The sequence below is a fragment of the Chrysoperla carnea genome, chromosome 1 (genome assembly GCF_905475395.1).
Source record: "Chrysoperla carnea chromosome 1, inChrCarn1.1, whole genome shotgun sequence".
Taxonomy (NCBI): Eukaryota; Metazoa; Arthropoda; class Insecta; order Neuroptera; family Chrysopidae; genus Chrysoperla; species Chrysoperla carnea.
In genome coordinates this window covers 134,207,714-134,232,337 of record NC_058337.1, presented here as the reverse complement: position 1 = coordinate 134,232,337, position 24,624 = coordinate 134,207,714, and the positions used below count along the sequence as shown (strand labels likewise).

The 24,624-nt window shown below is 31.6% G+C and overlaps 3 protein-coding genes across 3 annotated transcripts; 1 reads left to right on the top strand and 2 right to left on the bottom strand.

The window, feature by feature from the left end:
• The first annotated feature begins 618 nt into the window (after positions 1–618).
• LOC123305254 (replication protein A 70 kDa DNA-binding subunit) lies at positions 619–6,814 on the top strand. The gene is made up of 9 exons (XM_044886918.1): positions 619–754; positions 822–1,072; positions 2,393–2,689; positions 2,759–2,921; positions 3,173–3,374; positions 3,461–3,570; positions 3,746–4,231; positions 5,035–5,229; positions 5,460–6,814. Exons 1-9 carry the CDS (start codon positions 719–721, stop codon positions 5,592–5,594), a joined length of 1,875 nt encoding a protein of 624 aa, XP_044742853.1. The 5' UTR covers positions 619–718; the 3' UTR covers positions 5,595–6,814.
• A 1,579-nt stretch (positions 6,815–8,393) lies between these two features.
• LOC123295204 (zinc finger protein 845-like) lies at positions 8,394–11,286 on the bottom strand. The gene is made up of 5 exons (XM_044876457.1): positions 11,124–11,286; positions 10,096–11,081; positions 9,808–10,046; positions 8,517–9,313; positions 8,394–8,422 (listed from the first exon to the last, which is right to left on the bottom strand). Exons 1-5 carry the CDS (start codon positions 11,284–11,286, stop codon positions 8,394–8,396), a joined length of 2,214 nt encoding a protein of 737 aa, XP_044732392.1.
• A 1,774-nt stretch (positions 11,287–13,060) lies between these two features.
• Positions 13,061–22,909, bottom strand: LOC123296674 (N-alpha-acetyltransferase 35, NatC auxiliary subunit). Its single transcript, XM_044878257.1, has 11 exons — positions 22,774–22,909; positions 22,222–22,531; positions 21,301–21,524; positions 20,066–20,234; positions 19,172–19,349; positions 18,896–19,077; positions 17,900–18,118; positions 17,652–17,813; positions 16,283–16,675; positions 14,873–15,142; positions 13,061–13,534 (listed from the first exon to the last, which is right to left on the bottom strand). The coding sequence occupies exons 1-11, from the start codon at positions 22,794–22,796 to the stop codon at positions 13,388–13,390; spliced, it is 2,277 nt and encodes a 758-aa protein (XP_044734192.1). The 5' UTR covers positions 22,797–22,909; the 3' UTR covers positions 13,061–13,387.
• Positions 22,910–24,624: the final 1,715 nt, after the last annotated feature.

The window sequence follows — 24,624 nt, the reverse complement described above, 5'->3', positions numbered from 1 at the left end:
CAAAATGTTAATAAAGACAATCAATTGAAATACACACAAAGAAAAATGAATCTTAATGACATGCAAACGAATTTTGAAAGACGTATTGTTTATTTATTTAAAAATATATAAAATATTGTTTCCCCAACAACCATTGAAATGGATAAATTATTATCAAAAATAATAGATGGCCCTACACGAATATAACGTGTAGAGTCACCTTCAGAGAACCAAAATAGTAAAAATTTTACAAGGAGTTGCAGGTCTGTTTTTAATTAAAATCTGTGCTCTTAATTGTTTATTACTTTTTCAATTTTTTAAGTGCTAAAAAACGCTCCCCTCACATTTTTTTAGATCATTCCAAATCCAAGAAGCTATCGCACAGACATTAAATCTAGGATACACTGGAAAAAAAATTCATTTTTGATTTTTAGACATAAATTATCAATGCTAATACAGACTTATTTCCGCCATATATGTTTTGCCACGAAATTAGCGGCCTCCTAAGTACGATAAGATACATGAAAAAGAATAATACATTTGACATTTAAATGATTATTGTGAAACCACCTTTAGTCGAACTTATTCCTTCAAAATTATATTTATTGCGCAACATGTTAATACCCGCCGTATTTGTGTATAAACTTTAATCCTCATGACATTTTACTGTTGAAGGCGGGAAGAAAAGTGTTGAAAAAGTATTTTTCTTATTAAATAAAATAAATCATAAGATTTAAAAATGTCGAATATAAAGCTTACAGATGGTATATTAATGGTAAGTACAAATTTTTGTAAATAAATTTAAACGAAATAATATAAAATGAACGTTTTTCTCTAATCAGAAAATAATGAGAGGTGATCAGGTTGAGAATCCTGTTGTCCAAGTATTATACTGCAAAAAAATTCAAAAGAATGATAGTAACCCTGATCGATATCGATTATTACTATCTGATGGTAGATACATGATTAATTTTGCAATGCTTGCAAGTCAAGTCACCGATTTAGTGGCCGATGGAAGCTTAACAAATAATGCGGTTATTGTTGTTAAAAGATATATTACTACTAAAATTCAAAGTAATGGCAAGAATGATAAGTACGTACAAAATTTCACTTTTTATCCAGTCAAATTACACTTTGAAGGTTAAAAATTCCTATAGAGCTAAAAATTGGTATGAATGTTTAGAATTCTATTATAAATAAATTGTGAAAAGTCCCCATCAATCCCCCTTGTGCAAACAATTTTATTGAGGGGGAAGGGGACAAAAATAGTTCAGACAATTGTAGATCATTCAATTTGCTACAAAATGTGTCTGTGCACTTTTTTCATAAGTGCTGCCATTTTTGTGATATAGCGGTTCAAAGAATTGAAAAAATTATTTTACTCGTAACATGCACGTTTATATACATTTTTTAACCGTTTTACGAGTAAAAATACGAGTCCCTATATCTTATACATACAAATTATAAAATTTGTAGAATATAAATCAACGTCAAGAGCTTCGTTCCTATTTTTATTTAGTAGCATGGCCTGAGTAACATCTGTCTTCCATTCAATTGTCAGCGTGGTGATGCTCGTATACCTGCCTCGTTTCAAAGTTCTCATACTCCACAAAATACTATTCGTAAGTATTGAAAGAGGTGGTGAATTTTCGGAGTAACTGAAAGACCAGACATCTGTAAAAATTCATGTGCAGTGTCGAAAAAATTTTATACTCGAAAGAGTAGCATTTATGTTGTGAAAAGACAGCGTTAAAAAGAAGAAGCTGATTCATCAAAAATAAGTCCTCATATTTTTACTCGTATAATGGTTCAAAAATGTATTACGAAAAAAATAATTTGTTCAATTCTTTGAACCGTTATATCACGATGTAGAATTTGGTAAATGAAACTACTTATTCATTTCACAATTCAATTTTATTTTATGAACAAAATACAAGTTCATTTCAATTAATTAATTTATTTATTATGTTGCGATGGCTACTCCTATCAACACACTTTCCATGCAACACTTGATTCTCCTCGAAACGTATGAGTTTGTTCCACTATGTTTCTATGTATAGTTCAATATCCCACATACGAAAATGGTAATACTTATGAAAAAAGGTGTAGAGACTGAGACACTTTTTGTAGAGAATCGGATTATCTATAATTTTGTCTAAACTATTTTTGCTGTGCGTTTTGCTGAAAAACGCGAAAAGCCTATTTTTGCAAACTTCTCCCCTCAATAAAATTTTTTGCACAAGGGGGATTGATGGGGACTTTTCACAATTCGTGTATAATAGTATTCTGAACATTCATACCAATTTTTAGCTCTATGGGAATTTTTGTAACCTTACTTATATTTTATGGACTAATTTGACTGGATAATTGAAAGAATCTTTTAAAAAACTAATATCATTTCATTTATTTGTAGTCGACGAGTTCTTTTAATTTTGGAGCTTGACATTTTGGCTAAAGGTGAAGATATTGGTATGAAATTAGGGAATCCAATGAATTTAACGGCCGAAATAATTGCTGAAGCTGATAAAGCAAATAGTTCAAAATTATTATCTGAAAAAACTAATGGAAATGCATCAAATACTTGGGATAAAAGTCCAAATAAACCGGCTAGTAACACATCAATGCAAACTTCAATGAATACAACCAGCAATTCAACATTTAATCCAAATATGTGCCATCCAATTGAAGCTCTCAGTCCTTACAACTCCAAGTAAGAATCGAGTTTATTATGAATGTTTTTTGATAAAAATTTTGCTTAATTTGATTTTTATTTTTTCAGATGGGTATTAAAAGTTCGTGTTATGAACAAAAGTAGCATACGAACCTGGTCAAATTCTAAAGGAGAGGGTAAATTATTCAGTATGGATGTGTGTGATGAAACTGGTGAGATAAGAATTACAGGATTTCGGGATGAAGTGGATAAATTTTATGATATGATTCAGGTTTGTTTGAAGCCATTTTTTTTCTAAGTCGTTTTCAGAAATCCGAGAATTATGTCACAACTTTCATTTTGGTAGACCTTAAAAAATTGATTTCTGGGCAACTATGAGGCCTTTATGTGTTCTTTTAAATTAATTTTAAACTAAATCATATTTTTGTTACTTTTGGAAGTAAATGTGTTAGGCTCTTGGTTTTTCTCTAAGTTACCAAACAAATTTGATAAAACTTCTTAAATCCTGATTATTTCTTACAGACCGATCGAATTTATTACATAACTGGAGGTCAAATCAAACTCGCCAATAAACAATATTCAACATTGAAAAATGATTACGAAATTACATTAAATCGTGACACAGAAATCGTTGAATGTCATGAGACTACAAACGTTCCAACTGTATCCTTTAAATTTGTACCGATTAAAGCGATTGCTACCTTGGAGCCAAATTCTATTGTTGGTAAGTAAAATACTGAAAGGGGAGCATGTATCATATTTGTTTATTATTTTTAAAATTATTTTTAATTTTATTTTTGTATTTCACAGATGTGATTGGAGTTTGCAAAGAAGCAGGTGAATGCGTGCATTTTAATTCTAGAGCTGGTAAAGCTTTGATCAAGCGAGAAATTCAATTGGTTGATGAATCACAATGTTCGGTAATAATTTTTAATGTCAAAGATAGGAATTTTAATAAATTATCTGAATCTGGGATTGATTTCCTAAAATTATAATTCCCTTGTATTCCCTATTGATAACTATTTTTTAAGGGTGGCATTAGGGAAACAATTTTTGGAAGTTTCCATTCTAAATTATTTGATTTGTAATTTTTAGATTAATTTAACATTATGGGGCAAAGAAGCAGAAGATTTTGATGGCAGCTCACAGCCTGTAATCGCTATAAAAGGTGCTAAAATCAATGAATTTATGGGCTCAAAAAGTATATCAGGAATGAGTTCACCAATACGTATTAATCCCGATATACCAGAAGCATATAAATTACGTGGTTGGTATGACAACGAAGGTTCTAAATTGGACAATGTTACGAATATATCTGGTAGAAGTACAACAGGCGATGGTTATCAATCAACTAATTCACCATTGATGACGTTCAGGGAGGTTAAAGCGAAACATGTCACCGACAGTTTATCATTTTCAAATATTGGTACAATCATGTTAATTAAATCCGATCGTGCTGTTTATAAATCATGTCCGGCTGAAGGATGTAATAAGAAATTACTTGAAATGGGTGATGATTCCTATCGTTGCGATAAATGTGGTAAAGAATACAATGATTTCCAATATCGGCTTTTAGTCAGTGTAAGTATTAAGGATTAATAATTAGAATTTGTGATAAAAGTGACACCAAACACGATAAGAAAGTAATTAAGACTTTCTATGCTTAAAAAAGATATCCTCAACTGCTCTTATTCTATTTTCTCTTCCATATCTGGTTCGTTTTCTCTTACCCCGTAGTCATTGTCAAGTCTATATTTTTCTTTACAAATATGGCGTTAAAGGGAATTAAGAAGTCGACTCTTTGGTCGAGAGGAGTCATCTCAAACCAAACCCATTTTGATTATTGGGATTTTGCGCTGGACATGCGACAGGCCAAACTGTGTATATAACCACAACTGTGGTGGGGCTCTAGGCAGGAATTGAACTACCTCTTTCAGAACATGGTATCTCTGATGATCGCACTTGTAGGGCCTGTAAGGAGGACGATAAAACCTCCATACATGTAATTTGCACCTGCTGAAACATGCAGGACGTCAGGTTTAGAATGTTTGGTTCCGAAACATTGAATTTATCAATCCAGGGAGAAATCCCGGCGAAGAATTTATCACCAAGTTCTCTGAGCTGTCGCACAAGAGCTCCCTTTATTTCTTCATAATATTTACAATCATTTTCCTGTTCAATTCTTCGATCAAAATAATTGCTTAAGCTACAAACAGGCTCTGATTTGTTGATCTTATCTAGGAAGCTAGTGCAGCTTTTTTAAATAAAAAGGATCTAAAAAAAGGAGGATCAATATAACGTAACATTTTTTTCCGAATTGTGTTGATGTGCGATTATTTCCCTACCTTCTGTTTAATTTATAATGCAAAACATATGTATTTTAGATGAATGTTGCCGATCATACAGGTGAAAGTTGGATGACTGTTTTTGCAAGTGAAGCCGAGAAAATTTTAGGAAAAACATCTCAAGAAATGGGCGAATGGTTGAATAATGATAAAAAGGAAGCTACAGAATATATTGCAACTAAAAATTTCTCTAAATTCATGTTCAGATGTCGCTCAAGAATGGATACCTACAATGTAAGTTTAATACTGCACTTTTAAGTTTATTTAGCTGGAAATTTTTAACTGTTATTAGAGAGGTTGAAAAATTTATATGTGAATTGAGTCAGTGCCAGTGCAATACTTTATGAAGATATTACATATTTTTAAAATCATGAAAAAACAATATCATTTCAAAAAAAAAATCAAATAAGGGGAAAATAAGGCTTTAATGATTGTTCACGAGTTTTTTTTTTTCTACATTTTAGGATGAAAATCGTATGAAAACAGTAGCATTTGCAGCTGAACCTATAAATCATGTAGTGGTTAATAAATATTACCTGGATAAAATTAAGGAATTAACTGGTATCCAAAAGAAGACATCAAATGGCATGGAGTATTAAAACCATTTGTTCTTTTTGTTTTTTTTTTACATATTATATATATTTTTTTAGCTCTTATATTTAGTATTAGTATTGAAAATTTTGCAACAAAAACGCTTTCGATCCAATTTATTAGTGTTTTAGTTTTTGAGTCTTCATAATTATGTTAAAATTCGTTTCGTAATATTCACAATAATTATTTATATTTTACTTAATATGATGTTTTCCAATAAAAAATCAAACTCATCGCAATCTATAGATGTCCCAATTACCTTAATTAAAAATAGCTATGAACATAACTTAAGTGGAGAGATTTTCAATGGCTCCTCCCCTCTCCCCCCCCACTTTTGTGCGCAGCGGGTTGATGAAGGAAGCTGTTTTTCATTAATAACACATCGGATCTAAAAACTGCAATCAACTTTATGTTTAGAATTTCATCTCTTTATCGCTTTGCTCTTGTACGAAATTTTAGCAAGTCCCTGTATATTTCGCAAACTATTTAAATACGAAAATTTTGATTTTTCATTGCAAAATACCATTTTAAACTTCGTATACTGCTGAACAAAAATAATGCACAAATGTAAAAATAGTATATTACACTACAAGGTTCACCCTGAACTGCGCTCCATGATTATATCGCGCAGTGTAGTATCTTATACTTTCTGCCCTTGTAGTGTAATATACTATTGTTCTTTATTTTCGACCGAAAGTATGTCCTTTCTGCCTCCAAATATAAGCAGAATGTTTCATTTCGGCCGTGGATAAGGAAAAATTAAATTTTCACAATGTGCGTAGTAATTTTAATGCAGCTAACACTAGCGCCTTAGACCGCTTGACCATTTAGGCTCTTCTCTATTTTGAACTTCTTCAGTGTTGAAATTACGTAAAAACAAAGTATTTTTGTTCAACAGTATTGAATAAACATTTCGAAATTCTAGAATGTATTCCAGTGAAATCTAGCCAAGGTAGTAATAATTACAGTAATGTGTTATGTTATTTTTTCCACACGTACCATAGGTTTTTGGAACGTATATAACCCCAAATTTCGCATCCTGATTAGTTCCTCAACCTGGTAATCAATGTGATTTTTTTTTTGTGAGATCAAACGAGATCTTTGTTTAAGAAATTCGATTCATTTTAATGCAAATGAAAATTTTTGATTCAATCTTATTAAAAATTAATCCAAAACTTCGATTCATTTCGATTTCAAGTTTTCAATTAATTTCAATTAAGATTTAAATCGAACTAAATTGTATTTTTTAATTATGGAAATTTTTTTTTTTTATTGAAATGAATTGGGGATAATGTTTTTTTACGAATATTTGTAGGTTCTGTTTGAAGGTACGTTCGAAATATTTAAGGATTACCCATTTTTACAAAATTTATTTTTAATTTTAATTATATTTAAAAAGAATTTGTTAATACATATTTTTACAATCTCTGTTTTTCGAGGTTTTTTTTTTTGAAAATAAATGTTAAATTTCAAAAAATTGTTATAATTATTATTGCAAAAGCCCAATTACTATCTAGTCAATCACATAAAAACCTTTTACGTGGGAAAAATTTCAAATAGTCTAGTTTCACTCAAAATTTCTGTGATTCGATCCAGAGACTTTTCTTCTCAAGTTATTATTACGCTAAATACAGACACTCTCGAAGAGTTTGTATTATTTAAATTAGTACGTATGTCATCGATTCACTTGAATATCGAACTCCCTAATCTTGAAAACCTTTGTGTGTGTTTGGGTACAATTAATTTTAGTGAGTCATTTCTGAAAGGTTGAAAATTTCTTGAGTATTAGCCAACATCGCGCTAATCGGAAGCATATTTCGCGTTCTTATTAAAACCTCAATAAAGCGCCAAAGATGTAGCGCATGTTTCAACTATGAACTGATTTCAGTAATATCGTCCCCATTGTAGGAGGGGGAGTCTAGTCAATTCGCAATCAGAAAAATTATAGTTTTTGTGATTGCGGACTGACTAAAACTCTTCTGTATGAATTTGTTTATGTTTAGCTAAATCACTTCGACTGATAAAAGTTTTATTACAAATATCACATCGGAAAGATTTTTCTCCATGAATCAATTTATGTTTAGTTAGGCTTGTCCTCTGAGTGAATACTTTATCACAAATATCACACGTAAAAGGTTTTTCCCCAAAATGGCTTCGTCGTTTGTGGCCGGTTAAAGCGTTTTTTTCTTTGAATTTTTTATTACACATATCGCATCCAAAAGGTTTTTCTCCTGTATGAATTTGTTTGTGTCTATTTAAACTTGTTCGTTGAATAAATTTTTCATCACAAATATCACAAACAAATGGTTTTTCTCCTGTATGAATTCGCTTATGTTGAATTAAACTTGCTTCGAGGGTGAATTTTTTATTACAAACATCACATTTAATAGTTTTTCCATCATGCATGTGTTTATGAAAAACTAAATATTGTTGGGAGGAAAATTTCTTATTACAGAGATCACATGCATAAGGTCTTTCACCTGTATGAACTTGTTTATGTCTAGTTAGACCGATTTTTTGACGGAATATTTTACTACAAAGTTCACATTCGAAAGATTTTCTTTTCTTATGGAGTCGTTGATGAGCAATTAAACTTCCTTTGTGATTGAATTTCTTATCGCAAACACCACACACAAATTTTTCACTTAGGTTAATACAATTTTTATCACTTGAAGGATTTTCTTCGGTTTCACAAACATCACTTGAAAGAGATTTCTGTTCTGTTTCGAGTAAATTATTTGATAAAGATTTTTCTTGTATTACACAAAAATTAAGTTTTTCTTGAGTATGAATTCTTTCATGTTTAATCAAATTTTCTTTCTCGGAAAATGTTTGACTGCAAATAAAACATTCAAAATGTTTTTCTTCATGATCTTGTTTATGCCTAGTTAGACTTGAATTTTGGGTAAATTTTCTATCAGAAACATTACAGGCAAAAGATTTTCTTCCTGTATGAATTTGTTTGTGTCTATTTAAACTTGTTCGTTGATTAAATTTTTCATCACAAATATCACACACAAAAGGTTTTTCCCCAGTATGAATTCGTTTGTGTGCAATTAAACTTGCTTTTAAGATGAATTTCTTATTACAAACATCACATTCCATGGTTTTTCCGTCATGAATATGTTTATGAAAAACTAAATATTGCTTTGAGGAAAATTTCTTATCACAAAGATCGCATGCATAAGGTCTTTCTTTTGTATGAACGTGTTGGTGTCTAATGAGAGTTGTTTTGTGACCGAAACTTTTATCACAAATATGACACTGAAATGGTTTTTCTCCGTTATGGATTCGTTGATGTGCAATCAAGGTTGATTTCTGGGTGAAGTTTTTATCACAAATTTCGCATACAAATTTTTTTCCTGTATGAATTTGTTTATGTTTATTTAAATCGGTTCTGTTGTAAAATTTCTTATCACAAACATCACAACCAAAAGATTTTTCTCCGGTATGATTTAATTTATGTCTAGCTAGACTTGTGCTTTGTGTGAATGTTTTATCACAGAAATCACACAAGAATGGTTTTTCCCCAGTATGAGTTCGTTTATGTCCAATTAAAGCGGCTTTATCGGTGAATTTTTTGTTACAAATATTACATTTAAAATTTCTTCCTGTATGAATTTGTTTGTGTCGAGCTAAACTTGTCACATGGTTGAATTTTTCATCACAAACATCACATGCAAGAGGTTTTTCTCCAGTATGGATTCGTTTGTGTACAATTAAAGTTCTTTCAAGAATGAATTTTTTATCACAAACATCACATACAAAATTCTCTACTCCAGTGTGAATTCGTTTATGAATAACTAAATAATGACGCGTGAAAAATTTCTTTTTACAAATATCACATGAAAATGGCTTTTCTCTAGTATGATTTTGTTTATGTACAAAGAAACTTGCTTTATCAGTAAATTTTCGATTACAAACAACACAAACGAATTTTCCATCACGAGATTTTTTCCCTGTATGAATTCGTGTATGAACAACTAAATATTTACGTGTGGTAAATTTCTTACCACAAATATCACATCCAAAAGGTTTTTCGTTTGAATGAGATCGTTTATAATGTCGAATTAAACATGTCTTGTTGATAAATTTTTTGTTACAAACAATGCATACAAATTTTCTCGTATTAATTTGTTTCTTTTTATCTAAATCGCTTTCGTTGTTAAAATTTTTATCACAAGCATTAATTGAAATAAGTTTTTCTTCTGTTTCACAAACATCCCTTGAATAAAGTCTTTCTTCTGTTTCACAAACATCCCTTGAATAAAGTCTTTCTTCTGTTTCACAAACATCCCTTGAAAAAAGTCTTTCTTCTGTTTCACAAACTTCCCTTGAATAAAGTCTTTCTTCTGTTTCACAAACATCCCTTGAATAAAGTCTTTCTTCTGTTTCACAAACATCCCTTGAATAAAGTCTTTCTTCTGTTTCACAAACTTCCCTTGAATAAAGTCTTTCTTCTGTTTCACAAACTTCCCTTAAGCTTAGTCTTTCTTCTGTTTCACAAACTTCCCTTAAGCTGAGTCTTTCTTCTGTTTCACAAACATCCCTTGAATAAAGTCTTTCTTCTGTTTCACACCCATTATTTAAAAAAGGTGTTTCTCCTGTTTGAATTAATTGATCTTGACTTTTATTTTGATTGTATAATTCATCACCAATATCACTCTCAAAAAATTTCCCTTCTGTATGAATTTGTTTATGTTTAGCTAAATCACTTCGACTGATAAAATTTTTATTACAAATATCACATCGGAAAGATTTTTCTCCATGAATTAATTTATGTTTAGTTAGGCTTGTCCTCTGAGTGAATCCTTTATCACAAATATCACACGTAAAAGGTTTTTCTCCAAAATGGCTTCGTCGTTTGTGGCCGGTTAAAGCGTTTTTTTCTTTGAATTTTTTATTACACATATCGCATCCAAAAGGTTTTTCTCCTGTATGAATTTGTTTGTGTCTATTTAAACTTGTTCGTTGAATAAATTTTTCATCACAAATATCACAAACAAATGGTTTTTCTCCTGTATGAATTCGCTTATGTTGAATTAAACTTGCTTCGAGGGTGAATTTCTTATTACAAACATCACATTCAATAGTTTTTCCCGCATGCATTTGTTTATGAAAAACTAAATATTGTTGGGAGGAAAATTTCTTATCGCAGAGATCGCATGCATAAGGTCTTTCTTTTGTATGAACGTGTTGGTGTCTAATTAGAGTTGTTTTGTGGCCGAAAGTTTTATCACAAATATTACACTGAAATGGTTTTTCTCCGCTATGGATTCGTTGATGTGCAATTAAACTTCCTTTGTGATTGAATTTCTTATCGCAAACACCGCACACTAATTTTTCACTTTCAACACAAACGAATTTTCTATCACGAGATTTTTTCCCTGTATGAATTCGTGTATGAACAACTAAATATTTACGTGTTGTAAATTTCTTATCACAAATATCGCACACATAAGGTTTTTTTCTCGTATGGATTTTTTTATGTCTAGCTAATTTTGAGTAATCTGTAAATTTTTTATTACAAAAAACACAAATAAAATTTTGTTCGATATCATCAATGTTTTCATCTTTGATTATTAATTCGGTCTGTAACATCTGTAATTCATGTTCAATTTTAATGTTCTCAGTATTTAATAAATATGCATTATTTTCTTCAGTTGATGTATTCAATTCAATTTTAATTTCTGTTTCCATTTTTAATATCTATCGTTCGTATTGATGAGTTTTCTGACATTTTAATATATCGTGTTCAATAAACATTTAATGGATCTTATTAGTCCTTACACTTGCTTTCACTGTCAACACTAGAAAATAGAAATCCATTTTCGTCAAAGTTTAATTAATAATATAAACAATTTCGATGCATTGAAAATTTGACATGTATATAAGTCTGTAAATAGAACAGAATATAATGATACCCACAAACTTATTAAATGTAGACCAGCAGCTACATTTACATCTTGGTAGAACTAGACAAGGTATGCTCTTTTGTAGGTAGGAGTAGGATGGGGACATTCTCTCACTCACTTGCACGGTACCCAGTCAGCGCCATATTACTTATTGATTTATAGTGTAGGCGCTGAGTATATTTTGTATATATTTACATGACCTACCGAACAAGGAGTGTATTGTATTTTGTATCGACGTATTTTGACCGCTGAATCTGAATTTTCAGCTTGCTCATAGCTCAAAGTGGGGGGAAATAAGTTATAAACAAATAAATTGTTTATACGGCCATAGCTCCTAAGTTATTGAAAATTTAGTATACAAATATTATTTTATTCAAACATGTAAAAGCAAATATTTATTTTTTATTCGTTTTGATAGGACCAATAGAACCGGAGACATGATTAAAATTGTAAACAAAAATGATAATGCATAAGATCAGCGAGAAGCGCTGGGTTTGAAACGGCCGTAGATTGGCCAATAAATAATATTTTTTTACTTTAAGGTACTCATTTTAAAGGTATGAGTATATATTTTAATGTTATGCACATAATAATACGTTTTATGAAATAGCAACGAAACTAGCACAATCGTAAGTATTAAGTTTCATTTTTCCAGCCCATTATCAGTCGATAGCGAACTCTCAGCGAAAGAAAATCTCACATAATTATGAGAAAATTTAAAATTTGTTCTAGTTTAAGAATCTTTTGTAGGCACTCAGCGCCTTCACTATTCCATTTGAGCTGTCAAATTGGTCAATGTTTTGTTTACATATTAAAAATTGAAAAAATCTGAGGCGGAAAAAGTTCATTAATCATTAATTATTAATTCATTGTCAGGAACTATTTTTCACACAAACGTATTCATGGTTTTTACAACATTTGAATCAGGAAGCGGGAAAAAGCTAAAATGGCGTCGACTGGGTACATGCACCTACTGAGCCAAAACTCGTCCTACATCGAGCATACCTTGTCTAGTTCTACCAAGATTTACATAATCTAGACGTAATCATAAAGAGAATATATCGGTAAATAGTCTCTGTCATCATAATAGAATTAGACAAGGTATTTGTTACTTTGTGTCTTTTGTTTTTTTCATTGGTCTTGATCAAGCTCACTGCAGACTCTACAAGTAGGATAATTAGAGATCCCCATATTGTGAAGATGATAGTTCAATCGACAGTGTCCTGCCAGAAGTCTCACCACCCTTCTCAACTGTCATATGCCCTGCGCAGAGTCTCAGTAATCAAGAGCTTGTCGTAGCCATTCTTTGATTCGGTAAATTACAGAGCGTCTTAAGAGTAATGTTTATTAGGAGAATATGTTTCAAATAAATCTATTTTTAAAATATGTATTCCTAATAATATTTTAAGCAACAGCCACGGATTAGCCATACGTACCGCACTACGGAATTCCTTACGGATCGAGCTAGTAAAAAAACATAAGAATGGTTATTAGTTGATAGCTTTATTTATTTATAACACATACATACAACAATTAGTTTTAATTTACTTAAATAAAAACATTTTCTATTAATTACTGACATAGTTCCTAAATTCCGTAGCTATTCTTTGTAGTTTGTACTGCTTTTAGAGTTCATCCAAAAAGCTGAACTGAACTGATGTATAAATATTGTTTGTTTATTTTTATATACATTTATTTATTTAATTACTTCATTTTTTCCACACGCAATGTTCGCAAATAAATAATTTAAAATCAGTTCCACAAGAGAGAGTAGTTGTTATTTGATAACGATAATCATAGATAATTTGCCACGAGAAAACAAAATCGAAAATATATAATGATTCTAACAAATTATATTTACACAATTGCAATTTGTTATTTTGAATTCATGACATTTGAATTTTAATTAAAGGAAATAATCTATGTTCGGTGAAATCAAAATCTGGTAGTGTTTTTATATCGGTTTTATGACCACCAGCCAAAATTTTAAATACAACAAAATTCCATTTAACAACTTTTAACAATCCAGAAACCTAAAAAAAAAAAAGTTATAAAATCTTTTAATGTATTTAATTTTTATGTTTGACTTTTAATTCAGTCTAATTAAACATGAAGAGTGTAAATCCAAGTTTTCGATTAGGGCAAACGATCGGGTCATTCTTAAAAATAAAAAAATAACTCAAAAATTTTGACCTTATTTCAATTTTTGTCGGTTTTGTCTCCGAAGGATTGGTTTTTCATCAAAGATTTATTTTTAAAGTAAGTTAAATTTGCAACAATTTGAGGTCAAAACGGTTTTTATAGGATCGATAGTTTCGAAAAAACAGCTTTTCAAAATTTGGACGATTTTTCACGATTACTAATTGACAGATTACATGCCAGACGAAGAAGTAAACGAAGAATTGTCAGTGCTCGTCTGGATATTCCCTCTCGACATCTCAAAAGACGACGTTTTAGGCCAACCAGATTCATCAAAGAAGGCAAAGTTTTGTTTGGATCATTTTTAAATACCATTCAAGTTTCTGAAAACCTAGTATTTTTTTGGAAAAATTCTTCCTTTTTTTAAATTGGTTCTCTTGGTTGAGTGAAGAGTCTGAGACCATAAAAGAGGCAACTGAGAAAGTTTCCAAGAAAATACTAGATCTTCAGAAACTTGAATGGTACTGAAAATGATCTAAACCAAACTTTGCTCCTTTTGGTGGACCTAGTTGGTCCAAGACGTCGTCTTTTGAGTTGCCAGGAGAGTTTTAAAGAATATTTAGACGGCACCGTCGCCTGGAATGCCATCTGTGGATTTTCAATTTACACGGTAAATTTTGAAAACCTGTAACTCCGAAAATATCAGTCCTAGAAAAACAGTTCTGACTTCAAATTGTTGCAAATTTAACTCTAAAAGTGAATCCACAATCGTTGATAAAAAAAACCAGCCTATTCCGAGATAAAATCAACAACGGCTGAAATAATGTCAAAAGTTTTGAGTTTTTTTTTAATTTTTAAGAATGACCTGGCCGACTATTGAGGTCGGAATACAAACAAAAATACCTGATTTGATACAGCGTTCAATATCAATATTATCGAAGATAATAAATGAGAACTCTAGGATATGTCGAAATAAATTTCGATTTTTGCCCCAATTTCCTAGATCAGTTTTTTGTATTTTTAAAATACGTATTTTCGACTACCAAGTAGTCATCATCAGTAAGAATTAGCTAGTGAATATTACTCTTTGCTAATTCTTACTGATGATGACTACTTGGTAGTCGAAAATACGTATTTTAAAAATACAAAAAACTGATCTAGGAAATTGGGGCAAAAATCGAAATTTACAGCGTTCAATGTTTAATTTGATTGATTTATTTTGCGTAGCTTACCTCTTTATCAAGAGATCCAATATTTTCTAATGCGATTCGTGCTTGTAAAAAATGCTCGGCTGCAAACCTATAAATATTTTTATTCTGTGCCTCACCATTTGCATTTGCACATAATACATGCGTTGAATCTAAAAATTCCTTATACGAAACCGGTGGTGGTGTTACTAATGCACGAAATGGTGCAAAACGATGTTCAAATCGTATTGATTCACGACTAAATTCATTGCACGGTAATTTCATAAAACCATCATAGCGTAATCCAAATAAACCCTGTAAAGTAACAAATTTTATTTGTTATATAATTTGTCCTTTATAAAATACATAAATAGGGGATAATTCCGATGACGAATTGGATATATTACCCATAAAAATGTTAAACTAGACTTGATACCATGACAAAATTTGGATGACCTGACTACCTGGATGATCGAACTTTGCTCGATATTTATTTTAAATGAAACCTCGCTAGACCGTTTCCGAGAGAAAACGACGTTTTCTTAAAATGAAACTTAGCTAAATCAATTTTTCTCCAATAAAACCCCTTCGTGTTATAAGTGTGTTACCTAACAACAGTGTCGGTAAGGCAGTTAGCGCCTCCCAATTAAAAATAATAATAGTACTCGTCAATAGATGTCACATTTTCAGTTTGGTTCAGTTTTTCCTGAAAACACGAATAAAACAAATTCTAAAAATAAAACTAGATCGATTTCTCGCCGCAAAAAAACCCTGCATGCGCATTTTCAGAGATTTGTGATTCATATTTGCTGTTAAAAAAAGTAATGTTTTTTCTAATAAATTTATCAAACTCAAAGCTTTTTGTTTATGTTCCCTTTTTTGTCCGGTAAAATATTTTGAACTTGCGCCTTTTCTTTTAAGACTAAGATAAGGATAGAGATTAAGATAGCTTAAGCAGTTTTCCAGTGAAAATTTGTAACTTATTTTTTTACTATTGCCAAATAAAAGGTGCTTTTGCATCTAAATAATCTTTTTAATAAATTCTGAGCATAAACATCAATACATTATATTTTGTCCGAAAATTTGGTATAAATACTCCACTGACAGGGGCGTAGCAATGATACCATCGTGTCAATGATACGGGGTCCCCAGGCTACAGAGGCCCCTAACGTGTGTAAGCAATAGATGATTTAATAAATCAATTTGCCGAAAAAAAGGCAAGAAAAGTGTATATTTAATTTGAATTGTTTGACTAGAGCTTAATTTTTAGGAGGAAGTGGTTAATTATAATCAATAAATATTTGTTTTAATTTAATACGAGCATTTTGTTTCTTTTGTGAGAAATCTTTACCCTTTATTTGGGCCCCCAACTAATTTTGAGACAGGGTTCCTCCAATACGAGCTACGCCACTGCACTGTGATAATAATTTTAAAATCCAACAATAAATTGCTTACCTTATAATATCCACCACACATATTCTGTAAAGCCTGATAATACAATACTTCACGTTCATATGGTTTCGTATTAGCATTCTTTTTCTTTTTTGTTTTAACCTTTTTATTAGCACGTGTTTTACTCGTATCATTATCAGAACTACTGTATGACATAAAGTTCTCAGCACGATTCAATGCTGATATTAGCCAACCGTATAAGAATTCATACATATACCAATAAATATAATAGTATTCATGAGTACTATACAATTCTAATTCAAAACCAGCCAACAAATACATGATCATCACTTGTAACGTATGATACAAGACCCATGTTACGAAACATGCTAAATGTGGTCGGCCAATCTTTAACGTTAAATATTGATTATGTAAAAATGCATCGACACGTTCAGCCTGAAAAACATAATAAGAAATCAAGTGTTTATATGGTCTTTTTTTAAGTTAATCAATATCAATTTGGTATAGATCTAGGTGACCTGGCCTAGTATTTCTACTAACTTTTCTTCTAGTATTTCTACTGACGAAACTTTTACGAATTTTAAAAAGGTTGCATTTTGACGTATAAAGTCTGACAACATTGAAATGTTTATGTTGTGACATTTTACGATTAGTTTATAATAACAAAACTCAAAAAAAGTATTTGAAAATTTTAATTTCGTAAAAAGTTCAATTATTTTAAACAAAATTATTTGTTGACAATACAATGACATATCTTCAACATACGTTCTGTAAATGGATGCAGTTTTTTATAAACCTTTAATCAAAAACATATATATTAAGAACATGAAACCTATTATGCCGAACTATAAGCGCCCGTCGCTGAATTTAAAACGCCTATCTGGGCGAGGTCTAGTCATTGGTCGTTGCGTACTTTGGAAACAATTGAAATTATTCAATTGATTGAAAACAAAAGACAACCTGATGCACAGAATAAAGTACGCAATGACCGACTCACACAGATAGCGCGCATTTTTTCCTGCTACCCTCTCCGCTCCAGTTTTACGCCCTTAATATATGTGTTCTTGCCTTTGATAAATGCTGTGTTAGTTGTTAGTGAAGCTGTCATTTCTGGATCTTGAGTTTTGAATCTTAAATTAGTGTGTTTACCTTCGTTTCCCTGAAATACATTGTAATAACCCGTTTTAAACTGTTAACTTTAACATCGTTCTTCACGAAAACCAAAAACAAAAATGACTTAAAATTTTGGCTAGAATTTCCCTATTTTGTGAATAATTGCTGCCAATTTTTGGAAAGCCTGTCATTAGATAGAATTTTCTTCATAGCAACCTTAAGGTGGCTACACACGTTATTAAATAGTGTGTTTCGAAACCACCACGAAAGTAAGTAAAATAAAAGTAGATGAACTTACCTCATCTTGTAAAGCAGCTAAATCTTCAAGTAAATGAGCTAGTTTGTCACGTTGTCTGGCATGATTATGTCCATATAATTTTATCATATTCGTAAATGGTCTAATACAATGTAAAAAGAAACTATTTACACATTCACGTCCTTGTAAAAATGCTCTTTCCACCTAAAACAAATTTCATATAAATTAAAAAATTAGATTCAATTTAATTAAATTAGTTTAAGCTTTTTTAACTTTTTTTTTTTACTTACATGAACATTAGAAAATGTGGTCTGTTTAGTGGTAAGTGATGGTGGCGCAATAAAATTTTTACACGCATCTCGTAAAACATCAACAAATAAAATATTAGTTAAAACAATTGTATTCGGACTGCCACAATGTGCAACCGAACTATTACCAAAATATAATGTTTGTAAAATTGATCGTGATAGTACGCATGGTCGTGTACGACTAAATTCAATAAAAAAATCCTAAAAAAACGAAAATTTTTAAAATACATTTTTATCACTGATGGTACTGAATAACGTCAGTCTGATGTGGGTACCGAGCCGTTCTGGTTTTAAAGTGGATGAAGCAGCGGACTTGTTGGCACGAGAGTCGTCTCAAACGCCTCTTTTACCTTAGCCTGTCATTCCCGGAACAAAATGCTACGTAATTTACCGAATCAAGCAATGGCTACAACATCATTACTAGGAATTTGTGCAGGGCATATGACAATTTAAACGGGTATATAACCACAGCTAAGTCATTCAACTGTGCTCGCCTGAAACTAACCAGGACACAGTTGAGAAGAGTGGTGGGACTCTTAACAAGACACTGTCGATTGAACTACCACCTTCATAACATGGGGATCTTTGAAGATCTCACTTGTAGGGTCTGTTTTGGTCCGAAACCTAAGATCTATCAATCTTGTGAGAAATCCCGATAGAGAAGTTATGTGGTTTTTGCATGTCTTACCTAGAGATGTCTCGCCTTCGAATGACAGGTTGTTCTAAAGGAGGGCACAGTGGATCCCTTGGTACAGGTGCTAAGAACCCACTTGCGGTATGCCTCTTATATATTATTATTATTTGATCGCTATTTAGCTCTAGTACAGACTCAGATCAGGAAGTTATGCATAGTAAAACCGGACCTGAGTTGATAATGATTGTGAGGAAATGACCGAGATGTGTGCTTGTGTCCGAAAACGGTACTCTTAGAGATCACTAAGTTTAAAAAATGAATACATTTTTAATTCTAGATCTTACCACTGCAGAATGGAAGGCGGTTTGATTTTGTACTTTGACTATATAACGTACACGTTCTAAAAATTCTTCTAAATATTTATAGGCTTGATCACTTGGTTTGATTTTAGTGTATCTTGGAAACGTTGGTGGTAACAGTCGTTGATTTACTAAAGGTTCAAAACCCAGTGATGTATGTTTACTACCTAAAAAGATAAATTGAATAAATTTATAGTTTTATTAAAAACGATACTAGGTTTCTTTTTTCATACAAAATTAAAAAATAAATTACAAACTTACCAAATTCAATAGAATTTTGTATAACTGTTATTAATTCATTTATATAACCAACAGTTTTTATACATTCCGGGACACTTTCTTCACTCTTTTGCTTCCGCATTTGTCCCAAAACAGTTAATAATGTAAAAAATAATCGAACTGCTTTTAGCCGTGCGTATACTGCTAACGCAGGATCAGGCTATACGAAACATTCAAAATTTAATTAGAATTGTCGAAAAGTCAGGCATCCAGTTTTTGAGAGTCTTTTCAGAACGTCTGAAAATTTGATACGCTTTTGTCAAAGTTGTGCCTAGTTTTTATAAGTAGCCTAGAAAATTCTTCTATGCCTAGCATTTGTTAGTCTTTTCAACAACTTTAGAGAATATTATTACTTTCATTTGCTAGAAATTATGGACGAAAAAATGCCTATGAACGCACACGCACACACATCTAAAAGTGATATCTTAGCTTTGGAAAGTAAAGATACGTTCAAAAATTCTCGTTTTTTTTAATTGCTGAAAATGATTTTTTATCCCCAACGCAAAAAAGTGGTATGTTATAGATTTAAGTTTAGCCGCTATGTGTGTCTGTTTGTGGCATCGTAGCTCCTAAGCCGATGAATCGATTTTGATTTTTTTTTGTTTTGTTTAAAAGGTAATTTAATGGAGAATATTTTTAGCTATGTTCAAGAAAATCGGTTCAATTTGAAGAGAGCTACAAAGAAAAACCCGCCTGTGTCGTTTTTTAAATTAATTTTGTATCTCATGAAAAGAAAAGAGAAATTTTCATAGAGAAAAAATGGCTTGGGCACGATCTTGACAGTCTCAAATTTCCAGTCGCTCTGAAAAGATTATCAAATACTGCACCTGGTCCCAGACTTTTATATTACAAAAGTGTTTTCTCAAAAAATCTTACATTTGCATAATATTGAGATTTAACAGTTGTTTGAAATTTTAATTTGGTACGCCTATAAAGTTCATCCTCCGCCTCTTTTAACATACCAATTACTCGTTGTTCGGATATATTTGGTATACAATATCTACACATTGGTGTTTGAAAATCTTCTTCTTCGAAAACACCAGCACTTGAAAAGTAAAACAAAAAAATTAAATTCAATTTTCAGAAGATTTATAATTTTGTCAAATCAGAATGGTCAAAAATTCAATAGATTATGTCCAAAGTCGTGTTTAGCAACATATTTTAGCTGCACAAATTTTCATAGCCGGGGGATTTCACTTTCAGGGGGACCTAGAAAGTTTTTATTTGCCACAATTTTAAAATAAGGAGACAAACGAATAAAAAAATGTAAAAAAAAAAAATTTATTCAACGATTGGAAAAATGAAATACCCATTTTCTGACATCTTAGGCATTGCAGTTTTCAAAATGTCAAACGCATTCGATTTTCTAATTTAAATATCGCCCTTAATGATCTCAGACTGATTTGGGTATCGGAGCACTTCAACGTTAAAGAGAATGAAGCAGCGAATTCGTTGGCACGAGAGAGGTCGTCTCAAACACCCCTTTCACCTGAGTCCGTCATTCCCATAGCAATATACTCCGTAAATTATCGAATCAAGGAATGGCTACGAGAAGCCAATATTGATTACTGAGTCTTTGCGCAAGGTATGCAATACACCAAACTGTGTAAGAAATTCGATTGTGCTCGGCTGCAATTCACCAGAACACAATTGAGAGTGGTGGAACTCTTGACAGGATATTGTCGATTGAACGACCAAATTTATAACATGGGAATGTTTGATGATCCCAGTTTTAGGGCCTGCATGGAGGACGATGAAACCTCCATACATGTTATTTGCATCTCGAGAAACCTGCAGGGCATCTGGTTTAGATTGTTTGAGTTCGAAATCTTTATTCCATAAATCTTGGGAAAAATCCAGGCTTAGAAGCTATGAGCTTTCTGCGTGGCTTCTAGCCTCGGTCGAATCCTACTATTTCTTTTCTCTTGGTCCATGTGCTAGAGACTTCTTTTATGAATTATTATTATTAAATATCTTAATATTCATAAATCTGAAACTCGCAACGAAATTGAAAATTTTCTATGTCTTCTAAGAGAGAAATTCCTGGCAACTAGGCTTTAAAAAATTTTCAACCATACTGAAATAACTGTCCGATGTGTAATGATACCAACCTTTGAATAAAATTACCAACAAGCTCCAAAATTCTATGCATAGTAATACAAAAAATTTTTAGATTACGATTTTTAATTTCGAATGGTTTATGCATATATAAATTTGTAAAAACAGTTTGTGCTAATGAATGTCCTTCTAACCACGAAACGAAACATGAAAATGTTGCATCAATAATTCCAATTAGTTCAGCATCTTTAAATTTATTTAATTTTAATACTCCAGCCTTCAAAAAAACAAAAATTGAAACAAAATTTAATAAAATAAACTTCTCTTAAGGTAATATAGCAGTATCAAGACGGGACGTTGTTTGGTCAAATCAGCAACAGTATTAGGGAAGCCCAAGAGGGGATTTTTGTAGTAACTCGAGCGCGTCAGATTAAGATATGGGGGGTTCTTTGGACCTTCCTTAGTACCTCCACCAAATAGCAGCCCTAAATAAGGGGGGAAGCGCATAGGTCAGAGGATCAGATTAGTAAAAACAAAATTGCGATATTTGAATTAACCCGAGTGCGTCAGATTAAGATATGGTGGGTTAGTTACATGCTAAAAAATGTACATTCCAATAATCTGACGATTTAAGCGAGTCGCAAAGAAATGGGAGGCTTTCAAAGTTTGTTAAAGTTTGTTTAGCATGTAATTAACCCACCATATATTAATCTGACGCTCTCGAGTTAATTCAAGTATCGCAAGTTTGTTTTGACTAATCTGACCGTCTGCCCTACGCGAGACATCCCATATTTAAGGCTAATATTTGGTGGAGGTACTGAGGAAGGGTCAAGGAACCCCCCATAACTTAATCTGACGCACTCGAGTTACTACAAAAATCCCCTCTTGGGCTCCCCTACTACAGCGCACTAATCAGAATTTTAAAAAATGGCATGTCGCTATATTAAAGTTTTACCAAAAATAAAAACACAAACCTCAACAGATTGGTCAAAATTTAAGACTTTACGATCACCCCGATTACATAACAGACCAGCATCCATTTTTGGATCCATCATTTCAATCGCTGACATTGCTTCAAATAATCCAAACGAGTCATCATGTAATAATTCACCTAAAGCTAAATCCTTACAACATTCGTTAAATTCGTCTCCAATATCAACCCAATTGAATGTTATATCGGGGGGTGATGGGAATAAACTTGGTGGCAAAGGACTTGTTTCGTTTGTAATTTCTTCATTTTGAATTTGATCATCTGAGCTCGTTGTGTTCGTTTCTTCTCCATCTCTGAATTAAAAATTGCAAAAAAAAAAACATGTGGAGTTTTGTTCAGTCCAAAATTGCATAACAAATTTTTTTTCAAGTTTTCAATTTTTTTTAAAAAAAACTATGAATTACTAATAATTTGCTCGAAAATAAATGGTAAAATAAAAATTTAAATAAGGACTTCATAAAAATACTGGGAGGTTATATTCTGAAAATATTTTTCAAAAGAATTTTCATGTATAAAAATATACTTGGCGACTTACTTATCAATTTGGTTTTGATTCATTTTCTTTAAATGCTACTAATTTACACATATATACATTAAAAATATTTTACAAAAAAATAAAGGAATTTTCATCACTTTTCCATAAATTTATTAATATACATTTCAGGTTATGACATGTTTGAAAACTAATTTAATATATATTAAATTTCCCTATCTATTGATTTTTTTTTGCTGTAGAAATTTTTAACTAAAATATAAGTACATACATTGTTAAAATTATGAAATTTAAAAAATTTATAATTATATATTTAAAAAAAAAAGTCTCCCGAACAATTACTTTTTTTTTTGCTATTCGGTTGGATATTGCCACCATAGACTTTCAAAATATTTTTATTTACATGCGCTGAAATTATTAATTCTAGATTTAAACCATGAAGGTTATAGAACAGGAGAAAGATCGCTATGTACTAAAGCATTAGCGTACCTGTCCCTAAAAATTTGTAGAAATTAGAGTTCATTTTTAAGCCACCAGCCGCACTGTCATCAAGAAGTAGTATCTGCGAAGTTAGCTGTTGTTGTTATCATAATGTACAAATTGATATATCATTTGAAATTAGCGCACAACAGCCCGCTTTTATTGATACTACGTATTGATCGCAGCGCCTCACTTATTTTATCCATATTTCGGGGACAATATTTTCTATAGCGATCGTTCTCCTGCCTATATGCTTCATGATTTAAACGTTCGAGAGTTTCAGGCGCAACGATTGTGTAAGTGACAGCTTATTTTATTTAAACAATTCTTTTAAAATCTATTCGTAAAGTAGGGCTTAGGGCTTAAACAACTTTAATTTTTAGTAATGAAATATATCTATTGTTAGCTGCATTCAAAACACTCTGCATAAACTTCAATCAGTGGTGTTTGTAGACGCCATTTTACTGACGGTACCTATATTTGACATTTTTCCTCGAGTGAGAGTACGTTTTAAACTACAAAAATAATAATATAATAACAACAAAAGAGATTTCGCATTGGCGTACGGATCCCTGACTCCTAAACGTCGTTTGAGGCCTCATTGAGAACAACTCGTCCCATGGGGGTAAGAGCATTTCCAGGTGAAAGGTGCTATTATAAACAAATGAAGCTACAGAATTCTGTCGAGGCCAGAGACAGCTCTGAATTTCGTCGTTTATACTACTAGTGAGATAATTTGAGATGCTCAAATTATAAAGATGATAGTTAAATCGATATTGTCCTGTCAAAAAATCCACTATGTTTTCGCCCATACTTTTCACTCTGCTGTCAATATAGTATTTTAAATATGTGGTCGTTGCATACTAAGTACTGCGCATCAGGCTGTCTTTTGCCCACATAGGCGCCTTAAATACAGCCACGGACGCTTATAGCTCGGCATATTAGTTTTCCTAAATATACATGTTCTTGGGTAAAAGCTTATCTATTGTGTAAATTTGTGTTCATTGACAACTTATCATCTGTCATCTATCTATCCTAGTCTATTGTGACACATTGTTTATTGACTAAGTTCATGGTGTTAAAAAATTGTAGCTAGCTTCAACATGTAATTTTCGCGTAACCCTGTGTGCGCTCATCATAAAAATTCACTATCATAATTTTTTCATAACGCGCCAAAATAAGTATAATTTCAAAAATTAAAAGTTAAAAGACGCAATTCTTATTTAGACGCTCTTTGAGAATAGGGTGCATTTACCTTTTTTTATAATATCACAAGATGCTTCGTATTTGAGAGATCATCTAACAGAAACTACTAAATATATCGAGATGTTTTTTTTTTTTAATTTGTACTTAATTACAATATGTCGAAAGGAAGCCAGAGTAATATTTGGAATGAGGAAAAAAAGATACACA

Excerpts from the sequence above, each read along its gene's own strand:
- LOC123305254 (XM_044886918.1), top strand. The coding sequence starts at position 719 with ATGTCGAATATAAAGCTTACAGATGGTATATTAATG. Across the intron at positions 1,073-2,392 it reads AGTAATGGCAAGAATGATAA|TCGACGAGTTCTTTTAATTT; the intron begins GTACGTACAAAA and ends ATTTATTTGTAG. Across the intron at positions 2,690-2,758 it reads CTCAGTCCTTACAACTCCAA|ATGGGTATTAAAAGTTCGTG; the intron begins GTAAGAATCGAG and ends TTATTTTTTCAG.
- LOC123295204 (XM_044876457.1), bottom strand. The coding sequence starts at position 11,286 with ATGGAAACAGAAATTAAAATTGAATTGAATACATCAACTGAAGAAAAT. Across the intron at positions 11,082-11,123 it reads TATCGAACAAAATTTTATTT|CTAGACATAAAAAAATCCAT; the intron begins GTGTTTTTTGTA and ends ACTCAAAATTAG. Across the intron at positions 10,047-10,095 it reads AAAGACTCAGCTTAAGGGAA|AAGAAAGACTTTATTCAAGG; the intron begins GTTTGTGAAACA and ends TTTGTGAAACAG.
- LOC123296674 (XM_044878257.1), bottom strand. The coding sequence starts at position 22,796 with ATGAATCAAAACCAAATTGATAA. Across the intron at positions 19,078-19,171 it reads ACAAAATTCTATTGAATTTG|GTAGTAAACATACATCACTG; the intron begins GTAAGTTTGTAA and ends TTATCTTTTTAG. Across the intron at positions 13,535-14,872 it reads TTGGATCTCTTGATAAAGAG|GTTTCTGGATTGTTAAAAGT; the intron begins GTAAGCTACGCA and ends TTTTTTTTTTAG.